Source organism: Neltuma alba, unplaced genomic scaffold (assembly GCF_004799145.2).
Source record: "Neltuma alba isolate B1F8T4 unplaced genomic scaffold, ASM479914v2 tig00006231_pilon, whole genome shotgun sequence".
Lineage (NCBI taxonomy): Eukaryota > Viridiplantae > Streptophyta > Magnoliopsida > Fabales > Fabaceae > Neltuma > Neltuma alba.
This window is the reverse complement of record NW_021634396.1, coordinates 18,282-37,214: the sequence shown is the minus strand read 5'-3', so window position 1 is coordinate 37,214 and position 18,933 is coordinate 18,282. Positions and strand designations below refer to the sequence as shown.

At 32.1% G+C, this 18,933-nt stretch overlaps 2 protein-coding genes across 3 annotated transcripts; both read right to left on the bottom strand.

Annotated features, from left to right (window-relative positions):
• Window positions 1–3,897: 3,897 nt before the first annotated feature.
• Window positions 3,898–7,827, bottom strand: LOC114749933 (GTPase activating protein 1-like). Of its 2 annotated transcripts, XM_028938479.1 has the most exons (5): window positions 7,530–7,819; window positions 5,945–6,040; window positions 5,195–5,572; window positions 4,800–4,895; window positions 3,898–4,602 (listed from the first exon to the last, which is right to left on the bottom strand). In XM_028938479.1, exons 1-5 carry the CDS (start codon window positions 7,626–7,628, stop codon window positions 4,312–4,314), a joined length of 960 nt encoding a protein of 319 aa, XP_028794312.1. In that variant the 5' UTR covers window positions 7,629–7,819; the 3' UTR covers window positions 3,898–4,311. The 2 variants fall into 2 exon arrangements, with proteins under 2 accessions (XP_028794312.1, XP_028794313.1); XM_028938480.1 differs by lacking the exon at window positions 4,800–4,895 and having other exon boundaries at window positions 7,530–7,827.
• A 1,392-nt stretch (window positions 7,828–9,219) lies between these two features.
• Window positions 9,220–11,775, bottom strand: LOC114749935 (protein C2-DOMAIN ABA-RELATED 4). Its single transcript, XM_028938483.1, has 3 exons — window positions 11,551–11,775; window positions 10,728–10,823; window positions 9,220–9,840 (listed from the first exon to the last, which is right to left on the bottom strand). The coding sequence occupies exons 1-3, from the start codon at window positions 11,659–11,661 to the stop codon at window positions 9,550–9,552; spliced, it is 498 nt and encodes a 165-aa protein (XP_028794316.1). The 5' UTR covers window positions 11,662–11,775; the 3' UTR covers window positions 9,220–9,549.
• Window positions 11,776–18,933: the final 7,158 nt, after the last annotated feature.

Sequence of the window (18,933 nt, the reverse complement as noted above, 5' to 3'; positions counted from 1 at the left end):
AATTCAGAAAGAAGAAAAAAAAATGATTACAAACCCAGAAATCCAGTTCTGTCCAAACACTTTTTTTTTTTTTTATAAAGCCCGAAATGCGGCCCAAAATGGTCGGCCCAAAACATGAGTAAGTGAAACGGTGAGTTTCACTCAAGCCTGAAACGACGCCGTTTTAGAACCAGACAGAGAAGCCTTCTCAAATCCAAAACGGCGGCGTTTCTAGTGCTGGGTCTCCTTCCTCATGGAATCGGGTTAGGTCAACCCGATTCCAGACCCGCTCGCGACCCGGTTGGCGGCCCTTCATAGCCGCCGGAAACTGCCATTTTTTCCGGCGGTTCTGGGCTATTTTCCAGTGTGAAAGACGCTGTTTTTCTCTATTTCTGAGGGCGCAATTCACAAAAAACAATAATAAACGGAATTTCGAACAATAACAGTAGCGAAAAAGGGGCAAAACGGAATTAAAACTCAGACTTTTTTGAATGAAAAAGGAGAGTTTCGTTTTCGGCCCCTCCAATTCCGATGGAGGTGATGACGGTGGTCATCGGAGGGATGAACATTCTCCTTCCTTCCGTCCCAGATGACCGAAGACATGCTCTCTCAAACATAGAAAGGAAAAGGTTTACGACAGGTTGCAAAACGAGAAGGAACCGGAATGTAAAATAAAAATTGAGCCTTTTGAGAATATCACACATACAGATCTCAAATAAAATCAAGAACCAAAATTGTTTAAAATAACCGGCGAAAATAATAACGATTCCGATCTGGCCTTTGAAATTGATGAAGATATACGGTACAGATAAAGCCAAATCATCCCAGATAAAACAAAACGACCAAATTAAACAAATTAGGCGGAGTAGAACCTAACCTGGCTCTGATGCCACGTGTAAGACAGATTCACAATACAAATAAATAAAATAATAAAGAGATGTGAATCTTCTCATAAAATAATACAGCGGAAGAATCTTTGTGTACCTCTTGCCATTTGTCTTATCTTGAATTATCTCGGGATCTGAGATAAAGGAATAGAGCTCTTGCCATTTGTCTTATCTTGAATTATCTCGGGATCTGAGATAAAGGAATAGAGCTGCAAAAGAGAACAACAGTTAGAAGAAAAGAGTTGTTCAGGTCTCTTCTGACTGGAATAGGGCACAGTGATGGCAACTGGATTAGCCGTCACCAGTCAGGGAACCTCAAGGGAGCAGATAGGTGTTTCACTCGCTCTCAGAATATTCAGCCGTCAACTCAATTGTTGTGTATCTCACCATCAGAGAGTTATCAACACATATATAGACTGAAAAGCTTAACCCTACTGGGCTTGGGCCTTGTTTGACTGAAAGGGCCACACTCAGAGTATTTTATTAATTTCCTAATATATATCTAAATAATAATTATAATAAAATATCTAACACAGAAGTGCTTCAACAGAAATACATGATCAGATCTGAGAGTGACCTCCTCAATCTCCAACAAGGAGACTCTACTTTGTGGAGATTTATTTGTCGGCAGAAAGATTTAATTGAACAAGGTACTAAGTGGCAAATTAGAAATGGTGAATCGGTCAAATTTTTCAGTGATGCCTGGCTTTTCAAAGGAGAAAAAATTCGAGATATGTGCCTAAGAGAAATTTCTCCAGAAGAAGAAAACAGCAACGTTGTTGACTGGACTGCTCATGGAACTTGGGACTTCTCTCGGATGGCTAACACAGTTAAAGGGGAGGTAATTCAAAAACTTATTTCAATGCTGCCACCAATGCCCACGGTGGGAAATGACATTATGACTTGGGGCTTAACACCTCATGGGAACTTTACTGTAAAGAGTGCTTATTACTTAATTGAGAAACCTCCTCCTAACTCCTATAGTAGTGTTTATAAGAAGATATGGAAGTGGAACGGTGCTGAAAAGATTAGAGTTTTTTTATGGATGACTTACAGTAACAAGTTGCCCACAAAGCTATGGAGGAGTAAGTGGTCTTCTACCTCACCTATATGTTCTTACTGTAATGTGGAAGTGGAAGATGCTCTACATATTTTACGTGACTGCTCTTATGCAAGAGATCTATGGTATAGACTCTTAGAACCAAGGTATGTAGTCCAGTTTTTTTCTGCCCACCTAAAGGACTGGATGGCGTTAAATTTAAATAGAGAGTTGGGTTTGAAGCAGAATGGATCTTGGAGTATTATATGGGCTATTTCGGTTTGGCACCTATGGATATGGAGGAATAATCACTGCTTCAAAGAAGACTATGACAAACCTCTTAACCCTGCGGCCTTTGTCCTTAGAAACTGGAAGTCCTTTTCAACATTTAATGATAGTGCTGTTCAAGGTGTTAGTCACCAAGATTCTGACGCGATTTGGAACCCACCTACTCAGAGTTGGGTTAAAATGAATGTAGATGGAGCTGTTTCTAAATCAAGGAGCAAGGCTGGATGTGGGGGGGTTCTTAGAGATTGCAGGGGTGCCTGGATTGCAGGATTTACTAAGTCTCTTGGTTATTGTGATGTGCTGGAAGCAGAGGAATGGGCCATGTTTAAGGGACTTGAAATGGCTAAAGAATTCGGCTTTGACAAAGTCATTCTTGAATCTGACTCCAAGGTTCTAGTGGATAGGTTGCTCAGCAGAGAAGGCACAATTAATGGGAGCCTGATTTTCTTGCAGATTATAGATCTTATAGAGTCAGATTGGGAACTACGAATTAATTATGTTCCCAGACAACAAAATACCCTTGCTGATGCCTTGGCTAAGGAGGGGCTTACTTCGTCTACTGTTTTTAGTGTTTGCCCGAATCATTTACGAGATTTGTGGCTTGCTGATTGTATGGGATTGAATCCCCAACTGCCTTTAGTTTAATGAAATTGGGCTGAGCCCATCCTTTTTACCAAAAAAAAAAAAACTTATCCTGATGTTTCTACTTTCTACCCCCCCCCCAAAAAAAAAAAAAACCTTATCCCTATGTGGATTTACTGTTTACACCGGCATTACGATCAGATTGAATGGCAAAAGCCTCTTTTTCAAGCAAGTCCCGATCAACTTCTAAGATATAATTTAGTCTGAATTTGAAGGGTTTGGAGCCTCTAATATGCCTTTTTCTGATATTCTTTAATGTTCTTTATAATATATCAACTTCTCAAACCTTTTTTTAATATTCTACATAAAATTAGTGACATGCTGATATCTTATCTTTAAAAAAATAGTGCAATTTTTTTTTTAAAACTAAAATACTTCAAAATTGTGCAATTTTGATTTTTTAAAAAATCATAAAAAATTAAAATTGCACATTTTTTCCCTCGTAAGATATTAAAATATCATTAATTTTATGTAGAATCTAATAATCAAAAGAAAAATAAAAGACATTTGGAAGGCTGGAGTATTACAAAAGGTGTTAGGGGAAGCAGTTAAGCACAGTAGATGTCCCAAATACCAATTTGAATAAGTCAGTAGTACTAAATAGTGAATTACAAATCATATTGGGAATCTGTCGCTTGAATTTAGGACGAAACTAAATTAATATTTGTAACACTACAATATGAGTAAAATTTTAAGATAACAAAATTATTGTTATAGTTATCTGTAAGAGGTTTTGCAATTTACACAAACCTAAATACCCTTTTCCATGTATAGCATGGGATTTTGAGAAAATGAAACATGCGGTATATATTATCCCTCTTGATATGGCATCATACTCTCGGCAAGTGTTTTCAAACATTAAAAGTAACAATTTACTTATTCAAAATCTAATTAAGTTTTTGTGACTTTTTTTTTCAAAGTCACATCTTAGTATATCGTCAATAAATAAAACTAGTCAATCAATCCATATGTGTTGCAAAATTTTTGGGAAGATCTACTAATAATACTTCTTTTTATAAACTTAAAAAAACCAATAGAAACTCTAAAGTATTAGACCATATGTGTATTGGAATGATGAATAGAGCTTTTAAAAACAGCTTCTTAATTGTAATTTACAATGTGCAAGATAAATATGTAAGATGAGTTCTATCCTGATTTACGTGAATATCTTCATGAGAACTAGCTCCAAGCACGCAATCCTAAAACCTCCTTCCCAAGCCTTTTCAATTAAGGCCAAGCATGAAACCTCTCCATCTCCTCTGTGCAGTCTCTCTGAGAGACCTTCAATAACTTGGCCTGTACTAAGCAATGCGAACATATATGGCTTGTACTCCACCTCATTAGATAGATAATCTCTAATGATCAAAGTGCAATATCAATCCCTAAGAGTTATTCATCTAAATATACTAAGCTGACATTAACAAATGCACCTGAAGGTCATTTGAGAAATGTGTGGTCTCAATATTTACACAAACACTAGAGGCCACTGGGAGTGGGAAGCTTAATCCATCGCAATTGGAGCTCCACTTCCCCACACTCAACATCTTTCAATCTAAGGGCCATGTTCTGAACAACTTGACCATCTTTCCACACAATTTGGCTCCTTTCAACAAGACGGTTTTGCCGGTTCGGCAGTATTGTTCTTATGGTAGTTCCATCAGGGAGGCCTTCCAAACCCATTTTCACAGCTTCAACAATTGGATTAATGTCGAACTCAGCCTCCCCCATTTTGTCATCAAAGCTAAATATGTCTCTGTCATACACAAACTGCAATCACAAGAGACAATAATGGAGCATGTTGATTCATTTGATTTCTAGTTTTGGCATATAAATACATGACAAGTAACCTGCAGGTAATATATACTTCATTAACATATGCAAGTATCGTTTTGTTTTATATGGGTTGTCAACTTTTGTCGAATGATAGCAAACAAGGGAGTTGCAAAAGAAAAACAGTTACTGACAAGTTGGACTGGGAGAGGAGGATCTGAAATGCATAAAGTTAAATCTTCATTCCACTCAGGATTGAGACTCCTCTTCACTACTCGAGTCTTCAATTTCTGCATCGGACATTATAAGCAGACGTCACTTTAATTTAGCACAGCAGGGAAATCTTACGTGGTTGTTACCTCGTCTCAATTATAATTCAATCTTAAAGCTAACTTAAATCCAGGAGCAATGTTCTAACCAGATGGACTTTTTTCCTGCTGAAAAGTTAAAGCAGATGAACATACATGCACAAGAACAATTAGTATCCTTGTCAACTGATAAAAGCATCGCCAAAATTAAAGCCATAACCAGAAGCATCACCAAGAGAATTAAAAAAGCACTAAGATAACAGAATCAAAATTGAATTAACCTGCTTGCCCATTTGGAAGACAACACAAGGATCACTGCTTCTGCTGAAGGTATCTCTGATGGCAAGATTTATGCCTCTTTGGACGCGAATTCTGAGCAGACCCAACATGTTCTCCATTGATAATTGGAGCTCCACTTCCCCAGATTCCACATTCTTCAGTCTAAGAAACATGTTTTGGACAACTTTGCCATCTTTCCACACAATTTGGCTCTCCTCAGCCAGACAGTTTTGCCGGTTGGGTTCTATTTTTGTGATGATTGTTCCATCCTGGAGGCCTTCTAATTCCAACCGCTTCTTCGCAACTTCAAGAAAGGGATTAATGTCAAACTCAGCCTCCCCCATTTTGTCATCAAAAAATTTGTCCTTGTCGTACACAAACTGCAAGCAATTGCAAGACAATGAATGATGTTAATGCCAAGTTCGTGTTTCAGTGAATCTCATCTTCTGAATCACTAACTTCAGCAAATGTTCATATTTTGACTCTTGTGTATTATATACGCAGGTAAAGATTTTCATTGTAAATAAGCAATGCAATGCATTGATTGTGAGAACCCCACATCTGTTTCTCATTGTAATGGCCTAGATTCAATGTGCTCATTAATAAAACAAGAGAATGTTTGTTTGATTTTATTCAAGTTCCGACAAGTCACAAGCTCCTGGGAATTCATTATTGATTAATTTGACTGGAGCTAATTAGATTGTGAATATGAGTTTCATTCTTGTAAAGAGTTAAACAAGATGGCGACTTACAAGTTGGACTGGGAGATGTGGATCTGAAATGGATAAAGCCAGGTCTTCATTCCACTCAGGATTGATATTCCTCTCCACCACACGAGTCTCCAATTTCTGCACCAGACAAGAAACAAAATTTTACAACGTTCTCAACTAATTATCTAATTTTAATTCAATCTTAATATCAAGGATTTTTCACTAAACAACAAAGGAAAAAGTGTACAGATTTCAATTCAATCTTAAACGCCAACATGACGTGACGTGATGCCCATATGGTCACGGTAGTCTGCTTATTAGTACGAGGCCAGTGGAGGTGACAGAGATGGATCTTTTCATGAGTAATCACTTGAGTGGGAGATGTTACGTTGGTATGTCGTAAATCCCAACTACGTTTAATATTAGTGGAATTAGTTTAAATTATTTATAATGGTTAAATTTTTTTATCGATTTTAATTTTTTTTAAATTCAAATTCATCATACTAGTTCTAGTAATCAATTTTTTGGGCCGAGAGTAATTAGAAAGATTTGGGTTCTATCCATTTCTTCTGCTTTCCACTTTCTTTTTACTTCCCATCATAAGTTCTCAACCCTTGGATCAAAATTTGAATAGTTAGGATTTAACATTTTATAAAATATTTTTCACTTTTTGCCTAATTATCATTTTGAACTAATTAAGTTTTCATAATTTAAATTTGAGTAAAAAGCATGATACTATCTTTGGTACTTAATACTTAATATTAAACCTAATTAACTAATTTAAATATAATAAGTAAATTTGTTGAGTTAATTATTTATAATAAATAAATATTATCTTTCTAAAAACATTGTTACAAATTGCAAATTATGTGTATTAGTTAAACGTAGAATTTTACGAAACATTTAACATTTATAACTAAGATTGATTTTTAAAAAATAAATAAATAAGAAATGTCATATTTAGCATCAATAAAATAATGGCATGGGAAGATGACGTCGAGTTACAGCAAGCCATGAGGTCGAGAAAAGAAAAGCAGAGAGAGAGTTAAAGCGAGCAACGTCAGCAATAATAAAATATAGGGATCTTATTTGTCGGAAACATCATTTATTGCTGATTTTTGTGTTATTCCTCTTTTCCAGAGTATTCTTCTTCCTAGCCACTCATTACTAGTGGGTCATGGAAGCCTTTTTGCTAAATTTAAAAAAAAAAAATAGAATTCTCAGAAACCCCCGTCTCATTTCGTTCTCCATTAATTAAAGTTTTTTTTTTTTTTGTCTCTTCCTTTTCTATTGTCAAACATGGTAACTCTTGCAAGCGGTTTTAACAGCAGAAGTGGCTGGAATTGTTCAATCTATGAATACCGCAGCCTTTATACTTGGGTCGATCAAAGAAGCTGATTAAAGAGACAAGCATGAAGAGATAAGTAACGAAGTGGCAGAATAAAGCCGTAAGGATTGAGATGAGAGGCGAAAATTAAGAGGAAAACAGAACTAACAAAGTCAGTAAGCTAAAGAAGCCTATGAGATAATAAGCTTGAACCACAGAAGCACAGGAATAGAATTAGGGCATGAAAACGAAGTAATCAGAAATTAAAGATGAGACAATAAAGAACGGATTGAAGAGTACCTGATTGGCCATTTTGATGAGAACGTAAGGATCGCTGCTTTCGGCATCTCTGATAGCCAGATTCAGGCCTCGCTTGACTCGAACTATGACCCGATCCATCAGCTTCGCAACTGGGAACCCAAAGATGAGCAATAGAGCCCTGAGGAAGGTTTATTCCAGGTGCTCAGGAAAGCTAGGTTCCATGACAGCTTTTAAGCCTCAACCCGCTTCTCTTCCTACCTCCACTACTATATCCTAGTCTTTGAACAGGACACGAAAAGTTTCATTTCTTTTCTTTCACACCAGCTTTTGAAAAGTCAATATCCATATATATATATATATATATATATATATTAAATATTAATATAAAACATAGAAAATTGGGGGAGGGAATTGACAATTAAAGACCTTGCATGTAGGGAATTAATGTCAAATGAAGAACTATGCGCAACTAATTGAAGTACTCAGGCCAAAAATGAGTTAAAATTAGTTTAAAAAAATAAATATATTTAAAATATTTTTTTAAATATATCTTTAAATATAGAGATAATGAGTACTGAGTAAAAATGCAAGGGCAGGCACTAAAACTTACACGTCATTAAGCTACCAAGCCATTTGCTAATTGAAGTGTGTCATTTTTTTATACAGTACAAAAAAAAAAAAGTTTAAATGAGTTCGGTTTCAAAGGCTCATTAAGATTAGAATATACTTTCAGGTTAGCTTGTCCATAAACAATGTCTTCACATCAATAGCGGGATTTAAACCCATAATATTGTGAGTTCTAAGTTGATTCCTTATCAACTCCTATCTCCGATATTTAATATAAAAATTATTTTGATATTCAATTTGATTATAAATATAAGACCTCAACTCATTTTGTTTTTCATATTTTTTTTTCAAAATAATCCTTGTAATTGTTGAGCATCTTAAAGGTTCCATCAAATGATAACTGTAGCTAATATATATGATTAGTAGGGATATTCAAGGAAAGATAACACATATTTATTACAAGTAACTAATTTAACAAACTTCTTTAATCTATTCAAATTAATTAACCAGGTCTTATATTAAAGATCAGAAGTAATATATCAAGAGCTTGTTTGGAGCTCTGTTCAAAACGAACTTTTAAGTAAGTTCATGTAAGATGAGATAAAATTCTTTTCATAGGCTTATCTCTTATTTTGTAAATTACGTTTAAAAAGTTACTTATAAGCCAACCTACTAACTCTTGTTGGCCGAAATAATTCTTTCAACCCCATTTTTCCAGCCCAACCCTATTTTTTTAATTATTAAGCCTTGTTTCTGGTCTAATATCAAGAGAGAAGGAATTCTCGATGAGCCACACGGGGGTTCACCCACTCGTATATAATTTGATATTATTATCTATTTAACTTTATTTTTATTCCTTCAATATTTTTTTTAACTATTTTAATAGAAATTAGATACTAGCAAATAATTATAACCCCACACAAAGGAAAAGGATAAGGACAGAATCCCCTCAATTTTCTTTTTAAATTTTAATTGCCAACAACCCGTCATTCTTTCTAAGATACTCGTGACTTTTGAGTTTTGACCAGGGATAAAACACGTTCACAAGATCCGCTCTCAACAAACATCAAGGCCCCGCACGGTAGGAAGCTTCCCCACTACACAAATTCCATTGTTCACAAAACTAATATTTTTTGTTGTTGAGCAACCGTATGCAAAAGCATTATGACTCAATACTATAAAACTTAACCGATTAATTTATAGCTATTCCAGTGCATAGGATCAATACAAACAGCAATACAGCAGATAGCTAGTCTCACCAATGTCCGCCCTACTTACATCCATAATTTTTTTTTTTTAATGACAAATCACTACATATTAAAAAAACACATGAACACATAGCGGGTTCTCACTAGGATGTGAAAAGGGGAAAAGAGAATAAAAGTACTGAAGAAATAAAAGAGCAAGGTGGAGGCTTATGAGACTACACTGAATCTCTCAGTATTTACAATGTGCGAAGCAGAGAGAGCATCTGATCATGTGGAGCACAAAGCTACAGACCCCTGGAACCAGGAATGTCAATCCATTGCAATTGGAGCTCCACTTCCCCAGACTCTACATTTTTCAGTCTAAGAACCATGTTTTGAACAACTTTGCCATCTTTCCACACAATTTGGCTCTCTTCAGCAAGACAGTTTTGTCGGTTCGGACAAATTCTTGTGACGATAGTTCCATCAGGGAGGTCTTTCAGCCGCATCCTCACAGCTTCAAGAAAGGGATTAATGTCAAACTCAGCCTCCCCCATTTTGTCATCAAAACTGAATTTGTCTTTGTCATACACATACTGTAATCACAAGAAAACGGAGGATGTTACTGTCAAAGCTCCCTCACCAGCTGATGCAAAGAGCCAATGAACAAAATTCGTGTTTCAGTGAAGGTCATCAGCTGAAACACTAACTTTCGGTAAGTGTTCATTTATTCTGTGCATAGCTAACATGGAAGTTGTATATAGTAAATGGGGAATGCATTGATTGTGAGAATCCAACATCTGTTTATGTTTGTAATGGCTTAAATTCAACGTATTGATGACAAGATACTCATATTTATTAACAGACCAATGGAATGTTTGGTGAAAAATCACAAGACAATAAAGGATGTCGTTCCCCAAAGTTGATTGCAGAATAAAACTAACCAATTAAAGTATTCCTTGTGCAATTGGCTTGCGTAAAAAGCCAATAGAACAACCCAAAATACGCATCTAAATAGATCTCAAAACCTGAAACACTCACTTTGATAATCGACTCCCTACATACCCTGTCACTACATTAAATATGTAATTATGTAGTTAAGAATTTCCTCTGTAACTAAGCAGTGCATTGATTTTGTGAACCCCATCAACCAAGCAGGGAACACATTGATGTTCAGATGTCCATCTCATCAGCCATCTAAGCTAGTCTTCGGTGGTAAAAGAAAGTTGGGGTGTGTATAGTGATTTAAGATTCAAATCCTCCTTTCGTATCTAAGAATAAATAAGAAAAAAGATAGTCATTGATTATTATATCCATGGGGAATTCATTTTTATTGAATTTGATTTAAATTTAGACAATTCATAAACCCAAGACCCATTAAAACTTGAAAAACAAAAGATTAGTTTGATTGATATTAAATAACAGCAGGCAATATGCTTCAGATACATGACAACGATAGAGTTGCAAAAGAACAATTACTTACCAGATGGACTGGAAGACGAGGATCTGAAATAGACAAGGTCAAATCATCATTCCACTCAGGATTGACATTCTTATTTATCACTCGAGTCTTCAATTTCTGCACCAGACATCATATGCAAACATCACTTGAATGTACAGAAGGAAAATCTTTAATTCAATGTTAAAGCTAATTTAACACTATACAATCAAATCCCAGCGCTTAAGTAGATGAATATGCATGCACCAGAAAAATCATCCCCACCATCCGGTCAAAGTAGGGTAATTTATGAGTATTATCACATTATGAATGATAAAACAACCATGGAAAATTAAGCAGGGCCGGCAATAGAAAATCCTGCTTTTCGATCGAACTAATTTTTCCCGCAGTGATAAAAAGAGCGTGATAATTTTTTATTTGCAATATGGAAGATAGCATTTACTCTTCCAAGTATGAAAATAGCTGGAATTGTTCAACGTATGTACAGTGACTTGATTTAGGGGAGAAATCGCTCAATTTCTTGGCAGCTGGTTAAGTCAAAGTCAGTAAAGACGGAGCGGTGAAAAAAAACCAGAAGCTTCAGAGCCGGCACGATCAAAGGAGATAATCAAGTAGCAAACTAAGATGGACGAACGGAAGCAAAACGATTGAGATTAGAGACAGAAATGACCAGAAAAATTAACCCAGAATCAAACTCAATAAGCTAAAGACACCGTCACAGAAAGATAGAAGCTAAAACAGAGAACACGAAGTCCGGATAAAAGCACCAAGACAAAGCCATACAGAGAAAGAGTAATGAAATTCCATCAAAACAAGAGTTACAGAATAGCAATCAAAATTGAATTACCTGCTTGCCCATTTTGATGACAACGTAAGGATCGCTGCTTACAACATCTCTGACAGCGAGATTCACGCCTCTCTGAACGTGAATTCTGAGCAGACCCAACAAGTTCTCCATTGACAGAGGCAGGACAGAGAGAGAGAGACCCAGGAAGAAATGATGAAATGGCGGCAACGTGAAGGAGAAAGGGGACCTGTGACTCGAAGGGAAGGAGGAAAAACGTGGGAGCAACTAGCGAGTCTTTCATACACTGAGAAGTGGATGAATAGGGGCGAGCATTTATGTAACCATGAAAAAATCCAGAGTCTTGGTATTATCTAGAATTTTAATTTAATTGGGTGTTTAGTTTCAGACTCCGCCTCACGCGCCGGAGCTGCCCGGACTGTTGCCGAATATCGCAATTATTGGCTTATTGCGTGTTTGGTTCAGGGGAATTCTTAGTATTATCTACTCATCTAGTCCTATTTATAAAACATATCTAACATGTTTCATACAGATAAAAAAAAAAACCTTAAACTGCATTAACTGTTTATTAAAATATAATAACTTTATAATTTTATCCCTATTTAATATATACATCTTCAAAAAAAAACTATCTACACTATAATAAATGAAAGACAATATAGTATATTCATGATAAAAATTTAATGAAATGACTTATAAATAAAACAAAAAAAAATCTCTCTCTACCCTATAAATAGAATAAGAAGAATATTTTGTAATTTCTGATTTTCTCGATTGAAAATATTATATGTTTTATAAGGTAAATTTAAGTCAGTTTTTCTGTATTAATATTTCTTATTATTCACCAACTATATGCATGACTTATCTTTCAAACTTATGTATAGTGTGTTTGGGTCAACTTAAAAACAATAAATTTTTTATATATAACTTAAAGATTATGCAATTACAAAATTATATTATCTCAACTTTGATTTTATGATCTGATACATCATAAGATTTTTTGAAATGTTAATGAAATTATTTAGAACAACTTTTCAAAGTTTCTTCGTCAAAAATTCGAATAATATAATTCTAGTATACTCTCCTCAGTTTGATTTCAAAAAAGACTCCTACCTTATCTGAAGATTCAAAATAAATTTCAGTACCCCATTTGGATACTAATCAATGGCTGCCGGTTTGAGTTTGTCATTTTCTGCAAAAAAAAAAAACGATTACGGTGTGTTTTTAATATTTTAAAAAAATTAGGTTAAGATCATATTGTTTATGCAATCTTTGCTAATTTTTCTTCCAATATTTGTCATTTGTCACGTGTCTTCTTCCCACGTATCACATTTGACTCCAAGGAGTATGAACCAAACAGGCACTAAATAGATAAACTTGGATTCCATCAAATTTGTTCACAATTAAAGTGGGATGAGAAGATTTCATATTGATGTCATTGGTTTTTTTTAAATTAATCTTGTTATGTTATTCTATTTGGCGGGTCTATATTTTTAAAAAAAATGGAAACAATATCGAAATATTGGAATGGTTTCCTATTATTTTTTAAATCAAAGTACAACAAAACAAAATTTCATTGGAGGTCCTGTTATCATATGTTTGTTTTAAAATGTTTATTCTTTTTTTATAAAATTGTTGATTCTTTCATCCAGATATAAATACTCTCTTTAGTTTACTGCATAATATAAAACGTTAGTGACAAAAAAAATTGTAATTCAAAATATAAAATATTTTCAAAATAATTAATGTGATTTTTCCGCTTTCACCCCTATTAAATATAGGAGAGAAATGAGAGATGATAAAAATATAACATTAAATGTAGTTTTATTTTTTAAAAGGATAAAATAAAAAAACTCTGTTATTTTAAGATAAATTTAACAACTAAAATTTCATTTTATTAATATGTGATAACTGAGAAAAAGCTATCCAATTTTTTATATTATAGAGCAGAAGGAGTATATAAAAAAATGCCTATTGTTTTTAATATCATCACACATAATCACGATATTATATCAACATCTTTTTTCTCATTGTCTTTCATATTATATATCTCTATCTGTTTATCTATATACTAACTCCGATACTTAATGTAGGACCTCGTTTAATTTTTATTTTGGTTTTAAATATAAGACCTCAATTCATTCTATATCTAATATTTATGTATTTTTTCTAAGATTGTCCTTTGATAGTTATAGCCAACACATTTGATTAACAAAGATATTTTAAAAAAATAATACCTATTTATTATAAATAACTAATTTAATTTTTTTAATCTCTTTAAATTAGTTAACTAGTTTTTATAATTAAAAGAAGAGGTAGTGATTAAAGCAAGCCCACCGAATAATAATTGGGCAGAATAGGTCAGCTGAGAATTCATTCACGTCTAGCTTTTTCCTAAAAGCGTACTTGTCAATTCTGGTAGAAAGAGTCAAGGAAACAATAAGGGCGTACTCATCAACTTTCTCTTACAAAGAATAGAAGAAATGGCCTAACACGACATTATAAAGAACTCCTGCCCCCCAAAAATAATACCACCTCCGTTACTTTATATAAAAATTAATTTTTATCCTAAATATGATATTTTTATTTATTTTATCTTTTATTATTTTTCAAAATATTTCTATTAATTACAAGGGTTCCCATGATAATTTTAACCATCCATACATATGATTAAGAAAGATAGTTTAAACAGATTAATATATATTTGTGACAAATAACGAACTTAACTAATTTTTTTAATATTCTAAAATTAGTTATGTAACTATTATATTAATGATGGTAATATAATAAATAATGAAAATGATGCACCAATATTAATGTAAAATAAAAAATAAATATTATAATAAGTCACATGCATGATTTATTCTTTAAATTATTGATAATAAAAAAAAGATTGTATAAAATCATAATTTTCTATTCATAAAAATATAAATAGATATACTTATATTTGTATAATTTAAAATATAAGCAAAGCTTATTCATGTCTAGTCAGCGATTTCATTTCTCTTTATAAAAATATGTCTGCTGATAGGGCCTGCACATAATAATAAAATATTATGTTTATAAATCTTCCAGTTGTAGTCGCCCACCACATTTGTTGCTAGAATCGGATGATGAAATCGGTTGACTGACTCAACCTTAGTTTAATCACAATCTGATTGGGGTTCGCTAAATAAATCAGTGTTTCAACTGGTTTAATACGATACTCCCTCCGTTCCTTATTATAAGAGACATTTGATGTTTATAGCATGTTCCTATATATAAGAGACACTTAAAAGTTGTCTCTACTTTTTTGTATTGATTTCCTATTTACCCATATTATTGTCTCCACTCACACTCTCTCTCCTTTCCACTTCTCTTCTTTTAATAATTTACCATTATTCTCTCTCATGCTCTCTCTCCTTATTAATGAGGGCATTTTTGGAAAAAAAAATTATACTTTTTACACATTGATTGTTCTTAACTAATTTTAACTATTTTTTTGAACAACGTAATTCGGTTATTCGTCTCTTATAATAAGGAACGGAGGGAATATTATTTACCCAATTACGAGGCCAGACCGTGTTTTATATTCTACCCACTTTAAAATCTTGTAAAAATTGTTCAAAAATTTTTCATTGCAAAACTCAATTCCCAAGAATGAACAGGGTTGGATTTAACAAAAAGCATTAGTTTCCCGTAATGTGATAAGCTAAAATTTAAATCCATACTGAAAAAGATGCCTATATTTAGTACCTAACAATACTTTAAACATAATTACCTTTAATAAGAAAGTAGTTGTGCTTAAAAAAAAAAAAAGAAACTTAATTCCCAAGAACGAACATTTTAAATTTGCTTAACTTATATTTCACGAGTGAGACTCTTAGGGTCTATTTCGTTTGAGGGAATGGAGAGGAAGAGATGAGAGAAAAAAATTTTAATGAGCCTATTTTAAAAAAATAAAAAAAGTGGGGTTATAAAATTTTGATGAAAAGAAAATATAAGATAAAAGAGTAAGAAAAATTGATTAGAAGATTTTAATCTCATTTTTTTAATTTTTTAAAATAAACTCATTAAATTTTTTTCCCCTCCCTTTCCCTTTCCTCGTACTAAAAAGACGCTTAGTTTTATTACGCGTGCGATATTTTAAGTTATAATATTTGCACGATGTAACACACCTAATACACACTGTTAAATTGCCTCTTTTTGGACAATAAATTTTACAATACCATTCTTGTCATCTATGTACGGATTCCTTAAAAGTTAAATTTGATTTTAAATACAATATTTTAAATAATTTTGTCTTATAAATTTATAATTTTTTTTTCAAAAAAGTTCGATATGGTACGTCAGAAAAATTAACATATATTTATTATAAATAATTAATTTAATTAATTTTTTGAATATATTAGAATTAATTATTTAATTCTTATATTGAGGATTAAACTTTTTAACAATTTTTCTTGAAGTTTACATGTATAGCTCTTCCCATGACTTCCCCTTCTTCTCTCCTTTATTAGTATCGATAAACGCCAAAACATTGCATCCACGACCTATCTATACCGAACCACAGAATCAGAATCACACATTAATTTATGTGATTATTGATACTAAGTTGTTTTTTTAATAAACAATGATGAGTTATGTCATTCATTTATCATATTTACGCATACGGCGACACCGGCCAGGTTAAATAAAGCTAATATGGGTTCCATACACTTGAAAAAGTCGGAACACATTATTCATCAGTATCAGTATTGCATGGTGTGACTTTTAAACATAAAGACTTATTTTATAGTATATATTTCTAAATATAATACTCATTTTGTCGTATACTAAGTGCTACACAGATAGAAATTATTAAAATAATAATCTCTTTTGCCCTAATTATGTCACTATTATAAGGTGCATTATACAACTTCTTTCCTATTTAAAATGTAAGGTTTAAAGTATTATCGTATGAATATATGATCGTTCGATTAGTTTTATACAATATTTTAGTTTCCTCGTTTTATTTTTAAAAAGTATAGTTTCAGTTTTTTTAACCATGTCAAAATAAGTCTCAAATGATAACTTTATTACAATAATCATTATTATTTTAAAAATAAAATTTAATATTTCAGTACTTGATAATATCTTGTCAATATTTAAAATTTTAATACCGGTATTTTTGTTAATGGTGTTAGAATTAAATATAGGAGCATGCAAAAACCTAATAGTCTGGTTTGGTTCAGATGAAAAAGGTGATAAAATTGGACTAGACTAGACCATGCTAGTTGGCTGAGCTGGGTTGGGTTCTAGACTAAGTGATTATACTACCTGAACTAATATGGCTTGGGCTAGGTATTTTTTTTTCAAGAAAATATTTTGTAATTTGAAAATATTTTATTGTTGGAGATTCTTAAGAATTTATGTTTAAGTTTTAATGTTTTAGGATGATTTTATATGATTATGAGCTTTTCATTGTTCTAATTGCATTCATTAGCCTGAATCTTGGTTCCCTTTTTTTTTTAAAATTAAGGTCTTGGACAGCCTCCAATCTGGCCGGACCTTGGGTTAGTATTAAGGTTAGTATTAAATTGGACAAGACCACAAACTGCTAAATTCAGCCTAACTAGTCATCAAACCAGACTTCGAGTTGGGTTTTGATCTAATATGGTCTGACCATTAGGCAATTCTAATTAAAATATTCCAAAAACATTTTATAAAATTAAATCCCTCATCTTGTGACCAGCTCTGGGTAACTGCCATGAGAATGTACCAATTTAAATAGAGATAATGGCCTGATTTTTCAAATAAAATCGAATTAGTAACGTCTCACTTATTAAAAGAAATTTACGTGTTACTATGCTATAGAGCAATTATCATGTATCTGTGTAAAAAAAAAAAAGCAATTGTCATGTATATATTTCTTAATCAGCAAGGATTGAATTATTGAAAGTGTCTTTTAAGTTTTTCTTTTTTATTTTTACAAACTTAAAAATATGACGCAATTAATTTTTTTTTCTGTGTATTACATAAAACGTAATGTTGTTGAAAAGGGGAAACACATTAGATTTTTTTTTTGACCATGAAAAGTGAAAACACATTGTATTTGAATTGGTTATTGCTACCTCCAGTGTTAATTATAAAACTTCAATTTACAAATAAGATCTTATAATTAAGACCGGATGTAGTACTTTCTTGGTGAAATCTAGTTAAAACGAACATTTCTGGGGAAAAAAATTAAATTAAAAAATAAACACATTGTACATAGAATTATTCTTTTTATTTATTTATTTATTTTTGTTCAATAATTTTTGTTTTTACCAACATCCAGTCATTCTTGGTTTTTTCCTCTATTAACCTTAACCAACACTCATTATAAATTGTAAATGAAAACAATATGTAGTGGTTAGATTGTTTTCAAAAGCATAAATATATTTTTATTAGATATAATTTTATTTGAGACATGTCAGGCATTAAATACAAAGATTTCTTTTAACGAAATCCAAGCATTCATTAATTCAAACTCAATTTTTAACTAATTTAATTAAATTAAGAAAATTAAGTAAGTTAGTAAATTATAAGAAATATGACATATTTTTCTTAAAACACTATAATTATCTTCCTTAATACCCTCATTCCTCTCTTATTTAATTGTGGTTGATAGAGTATTAATAATTTAGAAAAAATTTGATAAATATGAGAAATAGATCTTATATTTAAGACCAATATCAACTCAATAATTAAATCTTATATTAATAACCAGAGGAGTATTACATTGGGAAAATTCCTTTAAAAAAAACTTAAATAACTCAAATTTTTATTTAGATTAATAAATTTGTCAATACCTTAATAAGGTCATGAGACCTAAAGAGGGATTTTAAAATTTTATAAAATAACTATAATACCTTTTTTATAGGGAAAAAAAACTTAGAGAGATGAGGATTTTATATCATAAAGATTTCTTTCAACGAAATTCAAGCATTTATTGATTCAAACTCAATTTTTAACCAATTTAATTAGATTAAGAAAATTAGGTAAGTTAGCAAATTTTAAGAAATATGACATAGTTTTTTTAAAATATCATAATCACCTTCTTTAATACTCTCATTCCTCTCTTATTTAATCGTGGTTGATAGAGTATTAATAATTTAGAAAAAATTTGATAAATATGAGATATAGATCTTATATTTAAGACCAATATCAATTTAATAATTAAGTCTTATATTAATGACCATTGGAATATTACATTGGGAAAATTCCTTAAAAAAACACTTAAATAACTCAAATTTTTATTTAGATTAATAAATTTGTCAAAACCTTAATAAGGTCATGAGACCTAAAGAGGGATTTTAAAATTTTATAAAATAACTATAATACCCTTTTTATAGGGGAAAAAAAACTTAGAGAGATAAGGATTTTATATCATTCCTGCGTTGTGTAAAAACTTTTAATGAAAAA

What these genes read in the sequence shown, in the direction of transcription:
- LOC114749933 (XM_028938479.1), bottom strand. Translation starts at nt 7,628, where the DNA reads ATGGATCGGGTCATAGTTCGAGTCAAGCGAGGCCTGAATCTGGCTATC. An exon ending in CACATCTCCCAGTCCAACTT is followed by an intron (nt 5,573 to 5,944) that starts GTAAGTCGCCAT and finishes AATTGCTTGCAG; the next exon opens with TTTGTGTACGACAAGGACAA. An exon ending in TCTTCCAAATGGGCAAGCAG is followed by an intron (nt 4,896 to 5,194) that starts GTTAATTCAATT and finishes TGTCCGATGCAG; the next exon opens with AAATTGAAGACTCGAGTAGT.
- LOC114749935 (XM_028938483.1), bottom strand. Translation starts at nt 11,661, where the DNA reads ATGGAGAACTTGTTGGGTCTGCTCAGAATTCACGTTCAGAGAGGCGTG. An exon ending in TCATCAAAATGGGCAAGCAG is followed by an intron (nt 10,824 to 11,550) that starts GTAATTCAATTT and finishes TGTCTGGTGCAG; the next exon opens with AAATTGAAGACTCGAGTGAT. An exon ending in CTCGTCTTCCAGTCCATCTG is followed by an intron (nt 9,841 to 10,727) that starts GTAAGTAATTGT and finishes TTGTGATTACAG; the next exon opens with TATGTGTATGACAAAGACAA.